Genomic DNA, 24,908 nt, shown 5'->3' on the forward strand with positions numbered 1-24,908 from the left:
TCTTTTTGGTTCGTAGTGGTGTTCGCGCGGAAAATGGGTGAAGAAAAGTTGTGGCTGTTCGATGGAACAAAATACGGAAATATCATTCGACGGATCGAAATTCAGGTTTTTTATATCCAGAAGTCAAAAGACATAAAACTGTCTACAAATTTGACTGCTACTGGATTCTTGAAATCGGTTCAGATTTCTTAAAAAAATTCTCCTGTAATTACATCAAGTGTTTCTCCAGGAATTCCGACAGATGTCTTTCTGAGTATTTTACTATCGTTTCCAGGAAAAAACCTAAAATTCAGAAATTTTATCAGGACTCCTAATGGGAAAATTAAGGGACAAATCCTAAAATTTCTGAATTAATTCAAGAGTTCCTCCAGGAATTTCTTCAGGACTTTCCAATGGATAGTTTCCTTTAATAATTTCTCCAGGGATTCCCTAATAGTAATTTCTCCTGGAATTTCTCCAACATACTCACCGGATGGTGTAAACTGGGCGATGGATTTCAATGGAATTTCTTGTAGATGTCACATCTGTTTGTCTGGGGATTATGGTTCAAAGTATTGATTGTTCATTCATCGACGGTTCCATACCAAATATATGAAAGAAGATATGTCGAAAAACATCTTCTTCTTTCTGGCGTTACGTCCCAACTGGGACAAAGCCTGTTTCTCAGCTTAGTGTTCTTATGAGCACTTCCACAGTTATTAACTGAGCGCTTTCTTTGTCAATTGACCATTTTTGCATTTGTATATCGTGTGGCAGGTTCGAATATACTCTGTGCCCTGGGAGTCGAGAAAATTTCCAACCCGAAAAGATCCTCGACCGGTGGGATTCGAACCCATGACCCTCAGCTTGGTCTTGCTGAATAGCGGCGCGTTTACCGCTACGGATATCTGGGCCCTTTAGAAAAACATGTTAATACCAAAAGCGCATTATAAAAGAAAATTTCTGTTAAATAACCTGTTATTATAACTAACTAAGTTGAGAAGCAGGCCTGTTCTAGGAAAAAAAAAATAATATTAAAAAGAAGCTGAACTGGTTTTCAGCGGCAGCCTCAAAATTCAACATGTTGAAATCTAACAAGGTAAAAACTCATTCTGCTACTTAAAATCAAGATGACGTTAAAATCCAAGATGGCTGCCAGATTTGTTCACTCAAATAATACTTATATTCTTTAAATGTCACGAAGACATAACCAACGATTGAAAACTTATTTCTTTGTTGCACAAAAAATGATGTTTACATAGATTGTACGTCAAAATAGTGAAACATTATTTGAAAAATCGTTTATTTCGTAGGGTTTTTTTTGTATCCTATCTCAATTATCTTTTTTATTTCATGTTATATCTTTACCATTTACCAAAACGAATCATTTCCCATATCCAAACTCTAAGTGTTTTCTTGTGGAAGTGCAGTAGCACGTCAACATTTTCCTCCCATCCATTTGTTATAATAATGAGAGCACCAGTACTCACACTTTGAACTTGCTACTGACCCCAGTAGCGTCTGTTGTTTCCCTGTGTAAATACAGCTTTTCTTGCGATAACGGAGTAGCAACTGCGGGCGGTCAATCATGCTTATTAAGTGTTAAGTTCACTAAATGAATTCAGGTCAATTTAATTTAGTTTTCGGTTAGTTTTTCGATATCTAGAACAAGGATGTATTACTCTTAGGAAAAAGTATATTCATGTCCTAGAAAAAACTTCCACAGAATTGAAAATGGAAATTGGCAGCTGAAAAAATTGTTTTGTTTTTCTTCCAAAGCAAATTTTGCTAATTTTATTTTTTTCATTGTGTATTTTTATCAGTTTACCGGTAAAAGAAATATCTTTCTGTGCTTGTTTTTTATTTCTTATCTAGTTATCATATCTAGTTATTTCGTTGGCAGTGTTTTAAGTAAATACGCCAGATTACGTCAGACTTTTTTTTAATTTGTCTGACATCATTCAAACAAAGGTGTGGAAATCGCAAGCATTAAAAAAATCATAAAAATGATTAGGACTACATTTGATTCACTTAATTTCAAGATTTCTTTCAATTTAATGAACCTGATAGCTTGAAGCTGAAAACAACAGTTTCGTTTTTATATTACAATTTACGGTAAGACACACTACATATAAAAATTATTAACTGTTAGCATTAGAGGCATTAAAAGCATAAATAAATCAAAAGCATGGTTAGGACTGAATTTGTTTAACTTAATTTCAGGATTTCTTTCAATTTAATGAACTTGATAGCACAGACAAACAGACGTCACACACTCATCACCAAACACAACGATTTTAGCATTGGGTGTACAAGTTCTCGCGACTATGATTTTGATACAGATTTGTTCTAAGCGTTACGTCTGTTTTTCTGTGTTGATAGCTTGAGGCTGAAACAACAGTTTCGTTTTTTATTACAATTTACGGCAAGACACACCACATATAAAAATAATTAACTGTTAGCAACGTTTTTCAAACATTGCTCGTCTTTCCTTCTACTTGCGTTTCACGTTCATTATGTATAAAAAGGTCTAGTTGCGATCCGGATAGGTTGGAAGAAATAAGACGTTCCAACTTAACAAATGAGTTGTGCGTTTTATCTTTGGCAATCCGAGATCTGGGCTTAGGAACATCTTGAGCGAATTCACTTTCACGATCTAAAATATATGAACAAATTAGAAAACATTTTCAGAACTGTTTTTATATTATAGGGAAATTTAACTTGCATCCACCAATACAAATGTAGTATTTTGTGAAAGCGATTTTTTGGGTAAAATTAATTGAGAACAAATAATGTACATTGTCATTTGTCCTATTTGTGGAAGGACGATATATTGGAAGGGAAAAGATACGGAGAGGATTGTTTATGAACGTTAAATTCGTTGAAAGTGTTTTACAATAACCTACCCATTCTGGCCCGAAGGGTTTCTTGTTTGATGATAATTTCGTTCGTAATGTAAGCTTCGCGGCGAATTTGATCTCGTAAGTCTTGTGACATATCCGGAATACACCAACGGACGAGTATCATCACAATTGCAACAATATTCTGTAAATAGATCAAAGAAACATAAATAGTTTAAATCTGTCAAGCTCTTAATATCGTTGATGCTGAGAACGAGTCAGCAATATCCATAAAAGCAATATAAATGTGCATTTTTTTCCAATTTGACTCAAAATTTCTTTGAAATTGTATGACCGGAGATACCTTTTTACTTTGCCTGTGTTTTTAACCCCGTTATTCCCTCAGCCTTTTGTGACTGATCACCAACGGCTGGACCATTAAAAAAAACCTTGTATTGCTCATTATGCCCATTGGTTAGCAATTAGCACCGTAACATTATGAGCTTATTATCAGTTCGGTGTAGGATATGCATGGGATAATATTTGAGGTATTTTACCTCTTGTGCAGGGTTCATTCATACCTCATTCGGGTTGTAAGTATCAGAAATTAACTGGTATGGAATACCTTAATTTGGTATTCAGTAGCAATTTCTTTTGCTCGGGTACACCTAAATCGCATCAATTTTTGACTTATTTTTACCATCAACGACGTAATTTTATATACTTACTTCAAATATTACGACAAACGCAAGTCTTGCCGCCATAATCAGCCAGTACATCGTTGTTTTCTCATATGGATTGCTCGACCCTGGTGGTTCACGAAAATCTGGGTATCGGCATACGGTTACATTATATTGCGACTGGAAAGGTTCACTTCCCTTTTGAAAATCACTGGTATTGAAATACGCAAGCGTATAGTTGAGATATCCATTTAGTGAACCATCGGAAGAAATATTTAAGCGATAAATTAATTTCGGAATGAAATCCGATGTAAATGCTATAATGAAACCCTGTGAAAAAAACATTGATCAGTATTTTAATATTTGCGAAGGGTTATACGTTGCTAGTCTTACATTAGTAATAACGCTCAGTTTTCCAATGCTATCCAAAATTCTATACCATATACCTATGTCGCGCACTCTTTGCGATACTGGCCTTCGGTAAAAGGTGAGCAGTTTTTTGGCATCGAGTCTCATTTCTAATATGTTGTTCATCAATGCAAAGAAAGGAGCCAGGGGAAAAGCCGCAACAAATATAGTAACAAATCCATATTGTAACACTAAAACAAACAAATTCAGGTTGATGATTGAATTTATTGTGTATTGATGCGTGTTTACCCATTTCTAAATATTCAGGAAACAGACCTCGGGATCCCCACTCGACTAGCTTTAGGTCTTTAACGAAGCGCTGGCCCTTACTTTTCAAAGACTGATTGCGCTGTTTCCCAATGCGTACTTTCAATGAATTGAGCCACTTGTAGAATATTGGGATTGCCATTTCTAGAACAGTATTCACTGCTTGTTTACCAATCATAATGATCCCAAGTTGAATACACAGCTCCATAAGACAACCGCCAAAGCCGCACTAGAATAAAAATATCAAATATTTAGAATTTTCTTTAAAACTGCGCCACAACATACTTCTTCTTGTCTAAAATTGAAAAATCTATTGTAATTTCCGGGATATCCAATAAACTTTCCTTTAAAAAATGCGATATAAAAAATTGAAGCATAATAGTTTACGAATTGTAGCAAATATATCTTTAATGTTAGTGAGTCGTCGAACTCGGTCTGTGTTCTGAGTAGCTCTCGCTCTGTAAGCCATTCGGCTAGATAAGTGTACATCCAATTGAAGACTACAATTAAGCACAAGTTTATCGTCGCAGCCGTGGCAGTTGTAAAAAGAATGGCGACTGAGGTAGTCACTTCGTCTCCGTAAACACTTAGAGTGGCAAGGACCGACATTCTGTACAATACTACAGCAAGAACGGCAACTATAGCTAGGCAGACCTGAAAACAATTATGGGAATAATATAATGAAATAATCAAGTGAAAACTTTAACTATATGTACTAGCAACAAAACGACGGAGAAACTAAGTATAGTAGCAGGCAGCTTCATCCGCCAGTAAGGAACTTGAGGTTCTTCGGTATTGGTAACAGCATTGATTTTCTTCCTACGGACATGTGCCAATCGAGCCAGGTATTGAGGACGCGGATGTTCCTCATGTACATCAAAACCAGTCAAATCCCAACGGTGTGTGATTTCCGCAGAATACCGTTTCCATAGTTCGAGAAATAAGGTCGCTGAAAGTAAGGAATTTTTATTTTTATTAGAAGCACAGTATAACGTACACAGGATTAAAAAAAAAAAGAGAACATCTAGGGTCATTTATTTCAGGGTTTTCACTTAATGTTCAAAGAAGACAAAATCGCAATTGACTGTAATGATCCGATTGTTTTAGGTCTGTGATTCAGGCCATCCCGAGCAACACACATGCTATAATTGTGTATTATCAACTAATATATAACTAATTTTCGTCATATATCAGTTGACAATACACAATTATAACATGTGTGTTGCTGGGGATGCATGTAACCCATTGCAAACTTCACGTTTGTTCCCTTTTTTGAAGACAGAGTACGCAAAGCTTCGTGTCTATTGATCTGGAAATGGTCCAACTTGCAGAGACAGATTGAAGAGACAATAAAGAGGCGTAGAGTTTCTTGAGTGAAAACGTTTAAAAGCTGTCTCAGGAAAAGATCGCAAATACCATTCATGGACGAACATTCAATAGTTCTCTTGGACATTACGTTGGGTATACCAGATTCTTTGCGTTGTTCGTTATAATGTAGTTCCAAAAGTGTTTTGGATTCGACGAAGGTTTTTTTTAAACCTTCTGTTAATCCGCGGAAAACAGCTTTTGGTTCAGGCGTTTGTATCCCAAATTGGCAGAGTTATAAATACGTTTATTCACAGGCATTTTGTGCTTTGAGTACTTATGCAAATCAGATAATTTTAAACTTTTCTTCAAGCGTTTCAGACGATTGTTGCTTCACGGCGGATTTGGTTGTGGATTTCTCAAGTGCTTAGGAATGGAATAAACTGATCAATTGCGTACAGTACTATGTTGGAAAAAGTACCAACTGAAAATTCCAAATCCTGGTTCATGAAGTCCTGCCATTCGATATTGGACAGAAAAGCTCCAGACTAACGCATTGTAGTTCGTTTTCCAAATTTCAGCCAATTCGGACAACCAGAAGCTGAGATATAAAACCCCAAACTCCAATTTGTATGGAAAAACAGCATTTTGTTACTAAGTTTTGTCACTGACTGTGCATACAAATTTGTTCTATATATGGATACTTCAATGCGACGGTACTCAGACGTCAAAGTCAGTTTGGAATCTTCACTTGGCATACGAGTGCTTTTTAATTCGATTTTTTTTTCAATAAACGAACATCCAACCATTCCATGTGGCGGACCCCCAACGAGCGAATCCCCACTGTACAACGTTTCCACAGGGTGCATAAACAAACAGGGTGAAGCACCACGCAATTCAATCAATAGAGACGGATGATGAACTAGAGGATTTAGTAGAGGAGAAGGAGCTTCCATCAATGAATATCACACATCTCCTTCGATACTACCATAACAAAGGTAAAGCATCTGACAATTATTAGCTGTGTTCAATGACTTTGATCGAACTTGCTCGGGGTTGGTTGTAGGGGAATTAGGGGCATAATGGACACGTTAAGCAAATGTTCATTTTAAGACCATAAAATGGCAATGTATTTAATTTACCCCCGGCTAGTTTTCAGGTTTGATGTTAGTACGACGTGCTACATTCATTCATGGTAATAAAAATAATATCGTATGTTAGAAAAACGAGATACAAAATTGAGTCTAAATCAAGGCTGATAAAAAGGTATCGGGGCGAAATGAACAGGTGCGTGAAATTTGGTGATTCCAATAAATTTAATGACTGTCAGTCGTTCCGATATGTAGATGGGCTCTCCTTCAATCATAATAGCTAAAAAGAATCTCTCTAGGTTCGTTACTTTGCTCAAAAATTAGATTTTTCAACTGCCTTGCTTATATGACAATTTGAAACTGGTAAAAACTTAAAGTCATATTTCAAAGGACAATTGAAACAAAACATAAACTTTTATACCGTCAAACATTCCAAATGCTATACAGATTTCATGCAATGTATGAAGTTTTGATGAAGTATGCATATTCTCGAAGATAAAGGGGGTGTCCATTTCGCCCCGTATGTTCATTATGCCCCTAATCCCCCTACTAGCTCGTATTTTTTGTCAACAAATAACTGTCAAAGCTACTTCGAGCAACTCCAAGCTGCTTTCTCAATGATCGCTCTTTTTACTCTTTTTACTAATTTACCGGAATTCCACGTGAAAAAAAATTCGCGCACTTAACAATCCGTATCGCTTCGGAATTTTGCTTTTTTTTTTCTCAATGTTTACGTTTTAAACGTCAAAAACACGAGCTACTGCGAGCTGGTTGAACTAGCTCGGACTCTAGCTTCCAACCTGTTTCGAGCGACTCGGAGTTGGTTGGACTCGGCTCAATGAACACAAACCCGAGCGACTCGAAGTAGGTTGGAGTGGCTTAATGAACACCAAAAGCTGACTCGCAAGTGGTTGCAACCAAGTTCGAGCACTCGTTGAACACAGCTATTATTGCGCACGAAGTTGAGCTAAACAACACGGGCTAAGCTATAACTGTCGATATGCTTTGACCATAAGAGCTTAATGTGGAATAAGTTACATCAGGGTAAAGATAACTGGATGAGAATGCAAAACCGGTCTTCGATCGAAAGTGCATTCGAACGTAAACAAAAATAGGGGTGTGTATCTATTTAATGTATCTAACACTTGAGGGGCCGGTTTAGCTATCGGCGCTTGCTTGTGAAAGATCCCGATGTGCGCAACAATATAGAACGCGTTAACGGGGGAGATTGGTGGACGGTGATCTGACAGTGTGTGGATCGAGCAATTACAATTACACTTGGATAATGCGTTTCAAATTGTCAATCTTCATTGAGACAATTAGGTCAGATTTGTTGCTTTATAAATGAAAAGAGTACTTTGAAATTGTGCATTTCAGTGTAGAAATCTGAAGATTACATAGAGAAATTTCCGATAGTTTACAAGATAAATCCGGGCGAAATAAGAAATCTAAATAAAAACACGACTGTACTTACCCCAAAAGGACATAAAAATGGCAAACAGAACCGTTGTGGGATTGTCAAATAAATAAGTAGCGCGCGCATGCAAACATGTTTCACTCAATTCCCAATAATCGCACCAATGATCACAGAGAGGACACATCATTATGTTATTTTCTTTGGAACAAATTTCTTCACTGTAAAAAAAGGAGAATTCATTATCAATGAGTTATTTAACGTGCGTCTCAATCTATGTACCTTGGAGTGTTGTATCTTAACGTTTTCCATGAGTATATGAAACACAAAATTCCAACAATCGATGCCAGCAACAACATATAGGTGTAGTAACCAAGCCATGCAAAGTAGAGCCCGATTTTAACGCCAAAATATTCTTTAATGTAGTCCAAAGGCTGGTACCTATACCACTTCGAAACAGCTGCCCACTTCGTATACAAAAGATGTCGCATACTACCTGGAACATTGATTTCACCCTAGTTGAATAAAAATAAACATTAAAAAATGCAACAGAACCCTATGGCAAAAATTTTATGTGGTTGGTGTTGGATGGTGTTGGAATGTCTTCAACAAAAGTCGAAAAAGTTGAAATTTAGCGTGACATAATTTATGAACCATCCCTGTATTCAGGGGTATCAACGGGGGACGACTTGTTAGTTCGATTGCAATCGAGTATTTTTACTTAGCTCTAAGGATAACAAGCTTATTAATGACCTCATTAAATTGTTTCCAAAAAGAATGGATATCATTGCTTTAGAGTACTTACGTCATGTAACGGATATGCAGCAATGTATACTTCTTCTGTTATCAATCGCTCTATCCCGAATGCGTAATCATTCCGGGAGTCTTCTGAAAATCGTTTCCGATCTAATATGAACTGGACTATACGTGATCGAACTGCCGCCGTGAAAAAACAGGCTTGTTTCAAGTCGAAGCTAAAAGTGGAAAAGAATTATATTTTACTGTTTTGTATCGGTTCTCATATTCAATATACAAACTCACAGGTATTCTTTATCACGGCTGTAGACGGCCGTGAATCGATGTGAACGCGGTGGAAAATATTTCTCTTCTACCAAGAAGTAATGCACTATTTTTCCTGCAAATCCTTTTAAACGGGAAAGTATTGATGTAGTACGAGACCTGACACCAGCCATGCCTGGAATCTGTCATTTTGTATATAAGCAAAACAGTGTTATAAATCCCGTCATTTTTTCATGGAACAAATTGTTAGTGAAAATTTGGAACACAATGAAAATAAAATGAAGACTATACATACTCGATCTACACCCGGTTAATTTCAATGCGTTGAATACCCGCTTTACGTCATATAGCCAAAAAGATTCCGTTTTGTTTTCACATATCATTTATACAGCAGTTAGCCAAAATCAGGAAAATAAAAATCTATAGATGAACTGAAAACAGAAGCTATGAGTTACTAATTGTTAGTGAATTGCGATGTCTTCTACTTAAAATCTTTGTTAGATAAATGCCAATATATGATGAAAAATATACCATTGCGACACTGAAACATGTTATTGAAAGCAAAAATCAATGCGAAGGGTTTCAATAACTTCTAAAATTTATGGATGGATACAATATAAAATTGAAGTATTTTAGAGCCTACAATATTATGTTTTTATTGTTATCAGAATGTACCTATCTTTTTTTACTACTACTAGTACTAGTGGCTTTTTACAGCCGTTTCCCTGTAAAACATGGAATTAAAAAAAATGGCATAAAGATCAGAAGCCATTTAACAAAGTTCCATTGATTCACAGCTTGATTTTATTCAAAACATGATCGAAATAAATAGTTTCCTTCAAAATTTAAACGTTTTTTCACCTACAATTGCACTACTAAGAGAAACTATGTTTTACTAAACAAAATAATGGAAGAATTGATAACATTTTTACCTGAATCGAAAGCTTTTGTTTCATTCTTCTTAGGAAAACCATAAAAGTTTTGTGTAAATATGATTTTGATTTGTGTTTTGCCTACTCCGTGAACCTAGTGCTACTATAGAAACAGAAATAATAATAAGTGCTACTATACGCATGTGTGTTAAAATAGTGGCACAAGTGATATTATACACATAAATTTGATTTTTTATAGCTTTCATATTTTTTTCTTTAAAACCAATATGATGACGCAAAAACAATTAGGCTGACTTTATTTTTCGATTCTATACACATTTTTGTTCTTAGCTGTGTGGCTATTGGTACACCGACCCTATATTGAAGGCTATGTTTTACTGAAAAGATTTGTGCGAAACAATCCATTTGTAATTTTCAGAAGAAATTTCTAAAAAGATCTTGAAAATATCCTATTACGTAAAATCATTGAAGAAACTGAAGTAGAATCTAGAATATTCTTCGAACAATGTAAGATTATTCAAAAGGTTCGTCAAACTTTTCAATTATAATAATTTAATGCTTTTTTCAGAAAATCAAAATTTGTTGCTTGTTAGTGGAAAAAAGATGAAGTAGAATCTAGAATATTCTTCGAACAATGTAAGATTATTCAAAAGGTTCGTCAAACTTTTCAATTATAATAATTTAATGCTTTTTTCAGAAAATCAAAATTTGTTGCTTGTTAGTGGAAAAAAGATGAATGTTAGCAATAATTTTGTTCATATATTTAGTAAAATTACACGAAAACATCAGCATTTTCCTCACGGACAATCCAAATAGAACGTTTATTGCATATTGGTTAACTGCTGTTGCCCCATCACCCGTGCTTATAGGGTATTTAATCTTGAGTGGAACTAAGTTATGAGAACTAAGGCGAAATTGAATACCAATCGATTAAATTTTCAGCTCAAACGGGTGTTCGGTTCTCAAGATTCGTGCTGTTGAAAATTTGAGGCTTGGCTTTGTTTCATCTTAACCTTAAAACACAATGTAGATTGGAACGCAGGGTGCAAATTGTCCAAGTTGAAAAGATTATTTTTGTTTTATACGATTTTCGATTGCAGGAGAATCCTGTATTTTGAATCCTGATTTATGATCTTTATTTGAAGAAGCAACCCAAAGCGATAACATAAGTCGCTACATCTTCTTTGAATATTCAAATGTAACTTGCGTTTTAGGAATCCCCGGTCAACAAATCGGGAACTCTATATTGAATTGGTTGCCACTAAATTTCATGGCTGCTCTCCATCCATTAAGATATTTAAGTGATTTGGATGATGCCGTTAATACTGCAACATCCTACATTATGGAAGCTTTTGAAGAAGCATTCCCTCTTCAAGGGACCCCACCCCTATTTCCCCCCCATCTTTGCCTTCCTTTCCCTCATCGGGTAGATGATGGAACAGGCTCAAATAAGGCGATGGTAAAAATCTCCCAATTGTCGGGAAACTTGCCTCTGGAGCTGGCCTTCTGGTGCCTGATTTTTGCTTATAATAATGTTTAATTTTCATTTGACAGTGGATTTGTCATCATTCAATGTAGTCATTTTAATGTAGGAAACCAATAGCGGAATTTGGGGCAAGTGTGCCATAGGGGCAAGTGCGCCACCCCTGATTTTATTAAAAACCACAAAATATATTTTCTCTTTGAGCCTCACAATATGTTCCCTTATAGTTCATAATACAATGATTAAAATATGACAAAAATTGCCCTATTTTTCACGTATTTACATCGACTTTTGTAAAAAACAATCAAATTTTAGTGATTTTTTATAAGATTATTTATATAGCATGGTGAAAGGTAAATAAATAACAGATTTTTCTGACGTACCGTACATCGTCAAGCTATATAATTGTGTAAGTTATTGTGGTATTTGAATCAAAAAAAAAAATAGTTTTACATATGAAATCTAGTTGGGTTATACTTTTTGGGGCAAGTAGGGGGAGATCCCCCAGTGCCGGACAGCACCCAATACCGGACAAAGTCGAAACATTGAGAAATCATGGTCCAATCAAGATGGTGTATTATTAGAAAAGAAAGCTATTATGTAGACTAATGTTTGCGTAGAATAACATATCCTTGAAATATGCATGCCTTTTTAAAAAAGTAGAAAAGTTTGAAAATCTTCAAAAAATTGACGTATTTTCTTAATGTTGAGCCTATTTAATAATTATTTTGAATATGAAAAAATACTTTGGATCATGCAATCATGATCGAACATAATCCTAATTTGATAGTATGAATGTATTTTGTATCATAATTGAACTATATATGGACAAATTACAATTTTCGTTAAGCACCTCCTGTCCCTCAGTTTCGGACAGCTTGATTTGTTATATGATATATTTGTAATTATTGCGTCAGTGTCTCAAAATACTTTCATTTTTCATGGGTTCCGTCGATCATGGTATCAAACATGCAATAAAATTAAAAAGAATGAACATTCAGAACAACATCGAAAAATGTGCTATTTTTCATCATATATGGGAGAGATTTTTGATAGGCATCTTGCAAACTAAGAAAAACCTAAATTATGCTTGTAAATGTTGCAAATGCATTGAATTGGTAATTATAAACTATTCCTATAGTGTACACATTTAATGATGTTCAAATTTACAGAATTCGAGGCATTTCCAGGTCGTGTCCGGTATTGGGTGCCACCTTTCAAGATCAATCAATTTGGTACTAAAATACATCATCAAAATGCATTGTCAAAATTCATATTTATATTTTCAAATTTATTTTTGTAGACTATAAAAATGAAAATATTTATCATAAATGAGTAACACGAGCCCATAAAATCAATAGTTTTCGAATTATGAATTTAGTGGCTTAAGTGTCCGGTACTGGGGGATCTCCCCCTATGCCACCTATTCGGTAAACAAAAATGTTTGGAGTGAAATTCATAAAAATGTAAATATTATCAACATATCATAATACTTTTTTTTTATGGTTGGAGCTGCCTGACAGCTTAATTTGTCAAGGCTGAACCCTCGGTCTGGCTTTTGCCAAGTTTTCCCTCTACCAGGACCAATACTCAGACGGACTAGGCTATGGTGCCCACATGAACACCGTTTTTTATTAGTATTGTGACGTGGTAGTTTTTGAAATATACCCATATTCCCTTGCTTCTGAAAAAAGGAAGCATTGTGAAAATCAGCAGCTCCATCAGATTTTTTTGAAATAGTGGTGTAGTAGTGTCATTACTAATACTGTGTAGTCGAAATGGATTTGAATAATTTGTCATTTAAGTGCTAATCTGATTACTCCTGTCTTTTACGTAAGATTAGAGTCTTAAATGTCAATTGTAGTCATGTCTTAACAAAAATAGGCTGTTTAGTAGTAGTTCTAGTTAATTTCTTTTTTGTTGTTAAAAGTATTTATTGGTCATTACGTTCATATATCCTTAAAGAAAAAATGATCGATCTCAGCGTCTTACTTTTCATAGTCATTTTTATAGTGAATATTTAAGATTAAAGTTATCTTAGGCTTCTACTACAGATTCACTTTTCGGTGGCAAATGCAATGCGTCACAACGCCTACTTTCTACTTGTAAATTTTGCTAAAATGAAGCTGGAATTAGATTATTTATACCGTTGTTACAAAAGAGGTATTTCGTATTATGGCAATGTAAAAACCATATTAAAATAAGATTGTCGCCACTTATTTCTACTCAGTGAATCTACTAGTCATTTTCCTCAAAGTAATATTCCCTACGTCGTACATGATAACGATTTTTCTCGCTAGCTAATAGTAAGAGTGGCTACGGATCATCCTAGTTAGCAAAAGGCAAACTGATCGTCACCAATAGTATTAACCCTTCCATTACCAACCCCCCTAAACGAGTGTTGGAAAAAAACACGTTTTGGGCTGTAACTTTTTTGTTTTTTGATATTTTTATACCAAATTTTGACACAAGAAGCGCATATCCTTCTAGTTTGAGGGCTTGGACAGAATTTTAGGATTGGTCACCTGGTTCCGGAGTTATTCCGGAATCAAAATGGGTGTTTCGAAATGGCCACTTTCGAAAAAGTGAATTTGCAATATGAAATCAGCTGATTTTTTACAATGATCAGTTCTATAACGATGAGGACGGATGTCTACAAGGCCATCATGGTCACTGCATGCCGTGGATCACAATTTCCGGATGTTCCGGGGAACCAGTTCCGGGGCCATTTTTGGAAGCGAGTAAATACTATCATGCGATACATCAAACTTCATGATTTTTCAAATAATTGCATTCTATGACTGAGCTGCATAGTTCAGAACCCATTTGGCCGCTTTGGAACCGGTATCCGGGTTTCCGAGGAACCGGTTTCGGGGTCAATTATTGAAAATCAGTGAACACTGTCATGCGACACATCAAACTTCATGATTTCTCAAATGATTACATTCTATGACTAAGCTGCATAGTTCAGAACCTATTTGGCCACTTTGGAACCGGTATCCGGGTTTCCGAGGAACCGGTTTCGGGGTCAATTATTGAAAATCAGTGAACACTGTCATACGACACATCAAACTTCATGATTTTTCAAACGATTGCATTCTATGACTGAGCTGCACAGTTCAGAACCCATTTGGCCATTTTGGAAGCGGTATCCGGGTTTCCGAGGAACTGGTTCCGGGGTCAATTATTGAAAATCAGTGAACACTGTCATGCGACACATCAAACTTCATGATTTTTCAAACGATTGCATTCTATGACTAAGCTTCACAGTTCAGAATCCATTTGGCCACTTTGGAACCGGTATCCGGGTTTCCGAGGAACCGGTTACGGGGTCAATTATTAAAAAATCTGTGAACATCATCATGCGACACATCAAACTTCATGATTTTTCAAATGATTGCATTCTATGACTAAGCTGCACAGTTCAGAACCCATTTGGCCATTTTGGAACCGGTATCCGGGTTTCCGAGGGACCGGTTCCGGGGTCAATTATTAAAAGTCAGTGAACACTGTCATGCGACACATCAAACTTCATGATTTCTCAAATGATTGCATCCGATGACTAAGCTGCACAGTTCAGAACCCATTTGGCCACTTTGGAACCGGCATCTGGGTTTCCGAGGAACCGGTTCCGGGATCAATTATTAAAAATCAGTGAACACTGTCATGTGACACATCAAACTTCGCGATTTTTCAAATGATAGCATTCTATGACTGATCTGCACAGTTCAGAACCCATTTGGCCACGTTGGAAACGGTATCCAGATCCAAATTCAGAGGAACCGGTTCCGGGGTCAATTATTTAAAATCAGTGAATATTGTCATGCGACTCATCAAACTTCGCGATATTGAAAGCTATTACATTCTATTCGGGGCCAATCATTGAAAATCAGTAAACAACGTCATGCGACATATTGTTATTATTAATATATTGGGATTCTGCGGAACCGGTTCCGGAGTAATATTATTTTTTAGATGAGTCATCGAAGGTAAGTAAATACTGCCATACATCAAACTTCATGATTCTGCAAATCATTGCATTTCATGGCTGAACTGCACTGTCTTGACCCATTTGATTTTCAAGGAAGCGAATAAATCTTTGTTAGTTTTTGAAGATGAGTACATGCTGTTATGTGATACATTTTTTTTTTGAATATTGCATTCTGGGGGAAGAATGCCATCAAGCGACACATAAAAAAAAAAATATATACCAACAACTTTTGCGTCATATGGGTGAGATGCACAATGTAGAACTCATTTGGTCACTTAGGAATCATAATGTGATTTCCAAAGAACCAGTTCATGGACCAGTTTTCGAAGCCGTGTTAATACTTTTATACGACAGATCAAATAACTGCAACGATTTTGAAGCTGTCGAAGTACATTTGATTATTCTGGGACTGATATAAGTTTAACTGGGTGCTAGTTTTACATCCTTTGATTGCTCATAATTATTTAAAACTAATGGTCCCAGCATACTTTGTCTTGCCATCAAATAGGCTGTTCATTTAAAGTTTTTTCTATGGAAAAAAAAAATTTTTGAAGATCTTTCCGTTGAAATTGTATCCAAGATCACTTATATCACCTAAAATGATTAAAATTACAGGAGAAATACTGAACAAATACGAAAGAATACAAGAACTAACTATTGAAATTGCAAGACAAACTGGTTCAAGAATTCATCAGGGAATAGCTTCAGGAATCTTTTCAGGAATGAACACTAGATTGAAAATCACTCCGGTACCAGGAAAATAATAAACAAACAGACGTCATTTCGTATTTGAAATTTGTTTTGGATCACTGTCTAGTCACGGTATACACAACAAGGTAGGCTATTCCCACGTGTAAACATCGATTTCCAATGAAAACATGTGTCGTCATTCCTATCGTCAAGCATGAGGCTAGAAGGACAGTAAAAGAGAAAAAGCTTTGCTTTCTCTTGTACTCGTTTGAGTATGCGATAGGAATAACGTCACTATCAAATGTCATTTTTCGAAATATAATACCTTGTTTATTTTTACCGTGTGTCTAGTAACCTTTGATAATGGGCATATCGGTATATGGACAGAAAATCTGGAATGAAATTCACATCAAGATAGGTAGATATCGAGATATGCAGAGTGAAAATGTTTGCAAAATGAAGGGACCGAAGAAATCATCGACATAGGGAGATATATCGAGATGTAGAATATCGAGATGTGGGGAGTCGGCTGTAGTTATTCCGAACAATGTCATGATCAGCTGAACTCTCTTAATTAATTTCCTAAAATTAATTGAAATGAGGGTGTACATGTTTTCGACTAAAAACTGTTGAATAGCATATTTTACGAGTTTTAAATGTTGCAGTATTGCTACAGTATGCAGTATCTTTCGTAATACTAAAGTGAAACAATTTGTGGGCTTCGTGGCCGTGCGGTTAGTGTTACCAAGCATTTAGCCGCATCGAGTCAAGGGGTCCACACCCCTTCGCTGACCCCTTTGATTCCTGCCTTAGTCCGGAAAACTTTTCGTCAGAAATGTATTTCAACTGTGCTCCTGGGCGTTGCATGCTAGTCTATTGTGTAGTGTGTTGCTTCCTTCAAAGGGCAAATCGTGCATTGGAAGCATTACCGTTTTGATGTTAAAAATAAACAGCTATATGATACTTGAACCAGAAACTTTCCTATGGAACCTGCGTTTTAAATTCTCAAGAGTGAGTTATGGAAGATTAAAAAAATATATAAGACATCCATTAAGTCGCCAGACAATATTTATTCACCTTCGAGAAGGATCCTCAGAAACCCGGATATCGGTTCCAAAGTGGCTACATAGGTCCAAGACATTGCAACTTATTCATGAAATATACTATCTTTAAAAATTTTAATGTTTGGTGAATCGTATGACAGTATAAACTCATCTTTTGATCCCACAAACGATTCCCCCAGAAACCCAGATATCGGTTCCAAAATGACCATATGAGTTCTACACTATTCAATCCAGCCACGGTATGAGCCTATGCATGCTATAAAACGTTTGACTTTTACTGTGCGCCCTATTTTCCAGTTGCCGTGAGAGAGAGGGTGACAGCACCAACACACGGCGCACAGTAAAAGTCAAACGAACAAAAGAATTTATGGCACGTACAGAGGCTCATGTGAAATTTGAAAAATCATGAAGTTTGATGTGTCGCATTATAGCATTTAGTCACCTTTGAAGATTGACCACAAACCGGATTCTCGGAATCCTGGAAATCGGTTCCAAAGTGGCCAAATAAGTCCCATGCGTTGCAGCTCACCCATAGAATGTAATGACTTTCAATATCACGAAGTTTGAGGTGTCGCATGACAATGTTTACTGATTTTTAATAATTGATCCTCGGAAACCCGGATACCGGTTCCAAAGTGGCCAAATGGGTTCTGAACTGTGCAGCTTAGTCATAGAAAGCAATCATTTGAAAAATCATGAAGTTTAATGTGTCGCATGACGATGTTCACAGATTTTTAATAATTGATCCCGAAACCGGTTCCTCGGAAACCCAGATGCCGGTTCCAAAGTGGCCAAATGGGTTCTGAACTGTGCAGCTCAGTCATAGAATGCAATAATTTGAAAAATCATGAAGTTTGATGTGTCGCATGACAGTGTTCACTGATTTTCAATAATTGACCACGGAACCGGTTCCTCGGAAACCCGGATACCGGTTCCAAAGAGGCCAAATGGGTTCTGAACTGTGCAGCTCAGTCATAGAATGCAATTATTTGAAAAATCATGAAGTTTGATGTGTCGCATGACAGTGTTCACTGATTTTCAATAATTGACCCCGGAACCGGTTCCTCGGAAACCCGGATACCGGTTCCAAAGTGGCCAAATGGGTTCTGAACTGTGCAGCTCAGTCATAGAATGCAATCATTTGAAAAATCATGAAGTTTGATGTGTCGCATGACAGTGTTCACTGATTTTCAATAATTGACCACGGAATCGGTTCCTCGGAAACCCGGATACTGGTTCCAATGTGGCCAAATGGGTTCTGAACTGTGCAGCTCAGTCATAGAATGCAATTATTTGAAAAATCATGAAGTTTGATGTGTCGCATGATAGTATTTACTCGCTTCTAAAAATGGCCCCGGAACCGGTTCCCCGGAACATCCGGAAATTGTGATCCGCGGCATGCAGTGACCATGATGGCCTTGTAGACATCCGTCCTCATCGTTATAGAACTGATCATTGTAAAAAACCAGCTGATTTCATATTGCAAATTCACTTTTTCGAAAGTGGCCCTTTCGAAACACCCATTTTGATTCCGGAATAACTCCGGAACCAGAAGACCAATCCTAAAATTCTGTCCAAGCCCTCAAACTAGAAGGATATGCGCTTCTTGTGTCAAAATTTGGTATGAAAATATCAAAAAACAAAAAAGTCTCAGCCCAAAACGTGTTTTTCCAGCACTCGTTTAGGGGGGTTGGTAATGGAAGGGTTAATGTCCACTTCGAATAGATTAATTATTTGAAATGGGCATCAATTCTACCAATGACGCAGAATGTCCGTTGGATCACATCCGAGATATTATTGCGTCTATGCCATATGAATTATGACGCGGCTTTAAGCAAAAAATGCCAAAATGTGATACCACCACTACAGGTTACGCCTTTGGTTTCCATCATATGGGCTGATGGATTATGCCCTCCCATCGCGGCAAGGTCGCATAACCAAGGGGAGGGCTCAACATATCATAATAATGAACCAAAATGAGGCTCCAGTAGTGGTTTCTGAAGTATCGAAGCAGGTCCGTCCCACTCGGGCTCAGATTGGGTACCACTTCTAGTACTGCATTTGGTCCCTCGGTAGTGTAAAAGGTACCCAAGTTTGACAAATCACAGTACACTTTTCACAGCATTCTAGATCAGGGATGAGAAAAGTACTGGAGCAAACATTTACCGCCTCTACATTTACATCTTTCTACACGACCATCAAAATCCAAAGCAAACCATGACGGTTCAAAACAAAAAAATGTCACGGCTCTTCAAAAATGTAATCTTCTTCTTCCTAACGTTTTTCAACCCCGAATGCGAAATGACTCGAGCACAGTGGTGACACGATTTTTGCGGTTTTCGGGGTTTTGCATTTTTGCTCGATAAAGGCAGTATGAAATTGAATTTGTTTATATGTATCGTAACGGAATGATTGTGGTCTTTCTGTTAGAGCTAATAGATTTCAATTAGTTGAAAACACAAGCAAAATATTAGCGATTGAATGATTTAACACTTTTTTCAATCATTCAGCTTGGAATGGCTGCCCGAAAATGGTCATAGTGGAGAGATAAAAACAGTCAAGCAGTGTGTGAACCGTTGGCAGCGCAACGCCTGATGGTATTGATGCTGCTGCTGCTTTGTGTTTTGGTGGAATGGCAGAATCGATGAACTGTGGTGAATTGTGGTCACAGTTCCCAAGACTGTTCTAGATTACCTTACGAGTCATAAAATTTTGGGCAATTGCAAGGGACATGGAGGTCTTTAATTTGTCTTTGATAGAAGGGGAATACCAAACATGTTTGCTCCCAAAGTGATTTTTTCTCCAAATATTCGATAATAACATGGCCTAAATTTTAAGAACTGTTTTACTTATCTTCATCAATGTTTTGCCGTTATTTAACGCTGATCTAGTGTAATATTACACAGATCCGCCGGAATAAAATGGTAGTTCATATATTGTATTGAATGGAGACAAAAATAATCATTCTAGTTATTCGAATTGACTGGTAGAGAGTTCCACATGTGATGAACCTTGTTTTAAAGGCATCCCCTAATGACGGTAAATTAAAAAATATTTTTTAAACTATCAATTAGGTACTGCTTTGTTAGCAATATTAACAGGAACTAAAAAAACTCATCACAAGTAGGATTACATGAATGTTCAATCGGTGGCCGTCTTGCCCCATATTGGTGGCACACTTGCCCCATAGTGTTGAAATTTAGGTTATTTTGGATGATATTTGAGAAGCTCCAAAACTAATACTTTTTAAAATTATTTTCTTTTTAAATGGCACAGTGCTTATGAAAAGATGTGAAACTAACATCATGAGGCTAAATTGGAAAGTTTTAAAGCTTTAGACAAAGTTAGAAAACAATTTGCTTGAGGTGGCACACTTGCCCCAAATCCCGCTACAGCTTATTTTCATTCCTTAAAAGTAAATAAATGCAACAACGATGGTATCTTACATCTGTACATCTACAAGTTAAAACTTAAAATGTACAAGTTAAAACTTAAGGTGTAAATTGTATAAAAATGGTAATTAAGACTCTTTTTGTTTAGTTAAAATTACAAGAATTTCTGATAGAAAGTTCCTTACATTCTACTTTGTTTCTACATCGAATGAACTTGTTTTTTTTTTGAAGTGTTAACTTTTAAGTTCTGATGCAAACCATGAGCTGTATAAAGATTTCAAGGTGATATTTGATTGAAAATTGATCATTTTGCAAAATCTAATATGGTTCATCCAGATACACATTTGATTGTTTCCATTCAAGATTATGTACCTTTAAATATTAGAATTTTCCATATAGCACGTTCTATTTGAATATGCCCTAACTAGACTTTTTTTCTAGCTTGCTTGTCTTAAGTACAAATGAACAAAAGTCAGAGTTCGGAATCGCTGTATTATGTTATTCATAATTCCACATGACATGTTTTCATTGACATGAGATTCAAACCTTATGAGTGATAAATTGTGCAGCACTGGCCAACCGGCTTAATCTATCCGAGTTTTTCACTGTGCAAAGTGACTGTTATACCAGTAATAATGATACGTATAAAAAAGAAAAAAAGTAATGAATCAAAAGTTTCATAACAGTAAAACAATCTATATAAAAAACTCTTCAAAGTTAACACAGTGGAATTAATACATTTGTGTACACTAATATGAACATGTGCCTCTTACCTCTTTCATGGGCATCCGAAGTTTCAATATTTCACTATATCGCCGTAAAACTTCCAAAGGAGCATGAATCTGAAATTTTATTAATCGATGACAATGTACAAATCTAAAAATTAGCATTCTACAAAACCTTGATAAAATGAATTTCATTTTCTATCAATTCTCGCTCCAATTCCAGGCCATCTCGAATGAGATTCTGTTCAAAGATGAAACGTTTCTTTTCTCGAATTTCCTCCAAGTGAATTTCTTCCTCTAAAGAAGTTTTCCACACCAGCACAAAATCTACTGATTTGACACCATCGGCAAAATACAGTGAGTTATTGACGGAGGGAGTTTCCCCATAAGGGTTACAGGGACACTCTTCGCCTTTTACCGCGTTAGGCTGGATTGGTTCTTCGATAAGCAATTCCGTCATTGTAGCTGCCTGAGTATTGTTATTTTCATTGCTAAGATTCGCAATTGACGCAATAGATTTGGTATCATCTGATCTGTAAAAATATTTAAAATTTAATAATGGTTGATATTAAAAGTGTACATATATTGTATATATGAATTTTCTTTTACCGGACTGTGTTCATTTCTATGGCTCCATCACCATCTCCCTCATAAAGACTAGCAACAGACATGGCTTTCAGATCACCCAAGTCACAATTCAGTGTCGAATCTGTGAAGGTTGTTTGGGCATTCTGATTTTTAGAAGGCCCGTAAATATGTTTGTGTTTTGAGCTACCCGCTCCTTGATTGAAAAATTTGAATAATTTTTCTTCAGCAATAGAAGAAAGATCAGCTGACTCTGAAAAATAATAATAATACTATAATCACGATTATCACTTATGACACAAAATACGTAGGCAGTTAAACAAATTGCATTACATTCTGCGAATTCTTATTAGAAATAAATTTCATGTGTCAGTTTAAGGACGATATTGAAAATAAGCTGGAAGGGTCGATCTTGGGCAATTGATTGTATTTATAAAGTATCTCTATTGTCGTAAACTTGCCGTAAAGAAGTTTTAAAGTAGAAATAATCACTTATATGGCAGAACTAATGCAAGAACGTCGATAAAGCAATACAGCAAATTCAAAAGTAATATTAGGGTAGCACTGTTGCATTTATTCATTTACAAGGCATTGGGCATTTCACGGCGAAATTATCTCTCTTTCTCTTTCAACAAAACTTGAAAACAATGGTGCAAATTTGTTTTCAGATTTCAATAAGGAGGGAAAGAGAGCGTTTTTCTGACGACGTCACCGTTCAATGGGCAATTGATCGCTTTATTGTCTGACAGCTCGATGTAAACAAATGCATAGACGGACCTGTCACATGGAGAGGCCTATGCCTTCTGACATCAAGGCAAACACTTTTTTGAATCATGTTTTTTTTATCGGTCCTCAAGCGTCGCGACTTATATCTGAATAGTGCGCTGTGTCCATGATATTCGTCAGAAGGCAGCGCTATGCTAAAATGCAAATTCATAACGCGGCGAGTTGAGGTACGTCGCGAGAGAGTTGTGCGCAATCCATTTTGGTGGCGATGCGACAATATTTATAATTATTACCGTCATTGATGATCAGGGCTGTTAAGTATCATGACCGGCTTGCGACACTGACGAAACGAGTCTTCTCACTGTCGCAAGTCGAAACTATATTTCATGTGCTCACTTCGTCAAGTCGCAATGACAGAGCTCTCACGAGAGCAATTTTAATGTTGTTTTGCTATTAAAATTTGAATCTCATTTTGAATAATTTCGGGAAGTAAATGTGTTTGAAACGTTAAGTGGATATCCTTCCTTGATTCCAACGATATAAATAAAAATTAAAACAGATAATTAACTAAAAATAGTCGAGTTTGCGATTCCGTCACAGGCCGTAGTGACGGAAAAATGAAAGAGAATTTAGAGAAAATCTCTGTCATTGTCTCGCCGTCCGATAACAGTGAGGTAAGCAACTATGTAAAAGTCGCGCGACACCCTGTATTTACATGGACGCTTGCCAGCACTGTTGATGATGAGAACGAAATAATTTGACATATGCCCATGTTGATTGTTGGATACCTCTCGTAATTTAATTTGAAATATTTTTTCGACTGTGGTTCTATGGTCATAGGTAATTGATTTGCAAATGTTGAAAAAATATTCGAAATCCGTTGATTTTACACTGATCTATAAATGTATGGAAATTGACCCGTTCTCCACCCCATCGACGGGGTGACATTGGGCCAATGGTTTAGTATACCAGTAACATCGAATATGATGGACATGATTATAATTTTGTAAAATGATCCTTCTAAAAGTTTGATTTCTGTCCCACCCTGAAATGAGCAATTTAAAAAAGCGTTATTTTCAAGCTTTGTCGATTTTAATTGAAATTAACTACATATCTCAGAGAGCTTGTGACATCTAAAAAAATTAAACCATAAAAATTGTACATCAATGCTTTAAATATTCGCTGAGATAATCATGTTTTAACCCATTCTAAACTCTCAAACTCATTGTCACCTCCATCGACGGTACTATGTATATCATGAAAAATATAATGCATACAGCTGCAGCATGGTAACTCGGGTTCTAGCTCCAATGTAAATTAACTATTATACAAAAGCCCTTAATATTAATACGATTGAGGGTCTTTATAGATCTTATCCGTAATGTGCACATTTTGTCTCGGGTACTCCTAATCATATGCAGATATCTTTAGGCTTGTACAACAACGGTGAATGTCGGAAGATGCTTTCCTCTGACCTATTGGTTTCCTTTAAAACGTGATTCATTCATTTGTTTTGATTGATCTTTCAACTTCAATAACAAAAAATACTATTATTCATTTATTCTGAAGTTTTCATAGTCTATCTTTCTACAAAAATTCGACCGAAAAAGTATCCTGATAATTAAAATATGACCCTCCAGCTGTTCTATTCACTGAACACTTGAAAGCTATTCATGGAGTTCATTAGCATTGATAAGAAAATCCTTTTTCTCTGGAACGCGATTCTTATCCAACTGAGTCATCCAATTGGATATATTTGTCTCTATTTGGTATTGCTGAAAATATCACGAAGACGGTGTGTACTCACCCATGTAATTATCGAAAATGTTAGAAGATTCTCACAAACAAATAAACAATTATCCAGTGCTTAATCAAACAGCAAACAACGTGAAATGCAGCAAAATATGTTATACTTTCGAAAAGTTTTAATTGTATGGATAAAAGTTGAAAAATAGTTGGATGGTTTGAAACATCCTATCACACAGCATCACACTAGCCGCATGACACTAAATTGCATTTGCGATAAACTCAGTAGGGTAGGTGTACCAGTATGCACCACCCCAATGAAAAAATTTAATATTTTTCAGAAAAAAAAAAATCGAAAGACCTTTGATTACTGTCAAAACCGAAAGCTGTCTATCCATGTTTACCACGAAAAATATAAAATCTGATCAGCAACTTTGTTATTTTTTTTTTATTTAAGATTGGGGTGGCGAATACATCATCACTTGTATAAACATTCGCCATTTTGTTTATTTTGGTAACTGATTTAGCCATCTAAGTTTATTTCTTATAGAGGGTAGCGAATCAGGAACAGCATGGCAAGAAAGCAAAAAAATAAGGAAAGTGATTTTT

At 36.2% G+C, this 24,908-nt stretch overlaps 1 protein-coding gene across 2 annotated transcripts; it reads right to left on the bottom strand.

Moving 5' to 3' along the window:
* Nucleotides 1-2,362: 2,362 nt before the first annotated feature.
* On the bottom strand, nt 2,363-24,575 carry LOC5568209 (anoctamin-1). Of its 2 annotated transcripts, XM_021853589.1 has the most exons (16): nt 24,361-24,575; nt 21,852-22,080; nt 21,418-21,775; nt 21,291-21,359; nt 21,064-21,135; nt 9,026-9,186; nt 8,790-8,958; nt 8,267-8,499; nt 8,045-8,205; nt 4,891-5,123; nt 4,460-4,828; nt 4,157-4,403; nt 3,893-4,098; nt 3,548-3,829; nt 2,886-3,024; nt 2,363-2,635 (listed from the first exon to the last, which is right to left on the bottom strand). In XM_021853589.1, the coding sequence occupies exons 1-16, from the start codon at nt 24,362-24,364 to the stop codon at nt 2,451-2,453; spliced, it is 3,117 nt and encodes a 1,038-aa protein (XP_021709281.1). In that variant the 5' UTR covers nt 24,365-24,575; the 3' UTR covers nt 2,363-2,450. The 2 variants fall into 2 exon arrangements, with proteins under 2 accessions (XP_021709281.1, XP_001652136.1); XM_001652086.2 differs by lacking the exon at nt 21,064-21,135.
* Between the last annotated feature and the right edge of the window lie 333 nt (nt 24,576-24,908).

Source organism: Aedes aegypti, chromosome 3 (assembly GCF_002204515.2).
Source record: "Aedes aegypti strain LVP_AGWG chromosome 3, AaegL5.0 Primary Assembly, whole genome shotgun sequence".
NCBI classification, from domain to species: Eukaryota; Metazoa; Arthropoda; class Insecta; order Diptera; family Culicidae; genus Aedes; species Aedes aegypti.

What these genes read in the sequence shown, in the direction of transcription:
- LOC5568209 (XM_021853589.1), bottom strand. An exon ending in ATAGAAATGAACACAGTCCG is followed by an intron (nt 21,776 to 21,851) that starts GTAAAAGAAAAT and finishes ATATTTTTACAG; the next exon opens with ATCAGATGATACCAAATCTA. An exon ending in ATGAAATTCATTTTATCAAG is followed by an intron (nt 21,360 to 21,417) that starts GTTTTGTAGAAT and finishes ATAAAATTTCAG; the next exon opens with ATTCATGCTCCTTTGGAAGT.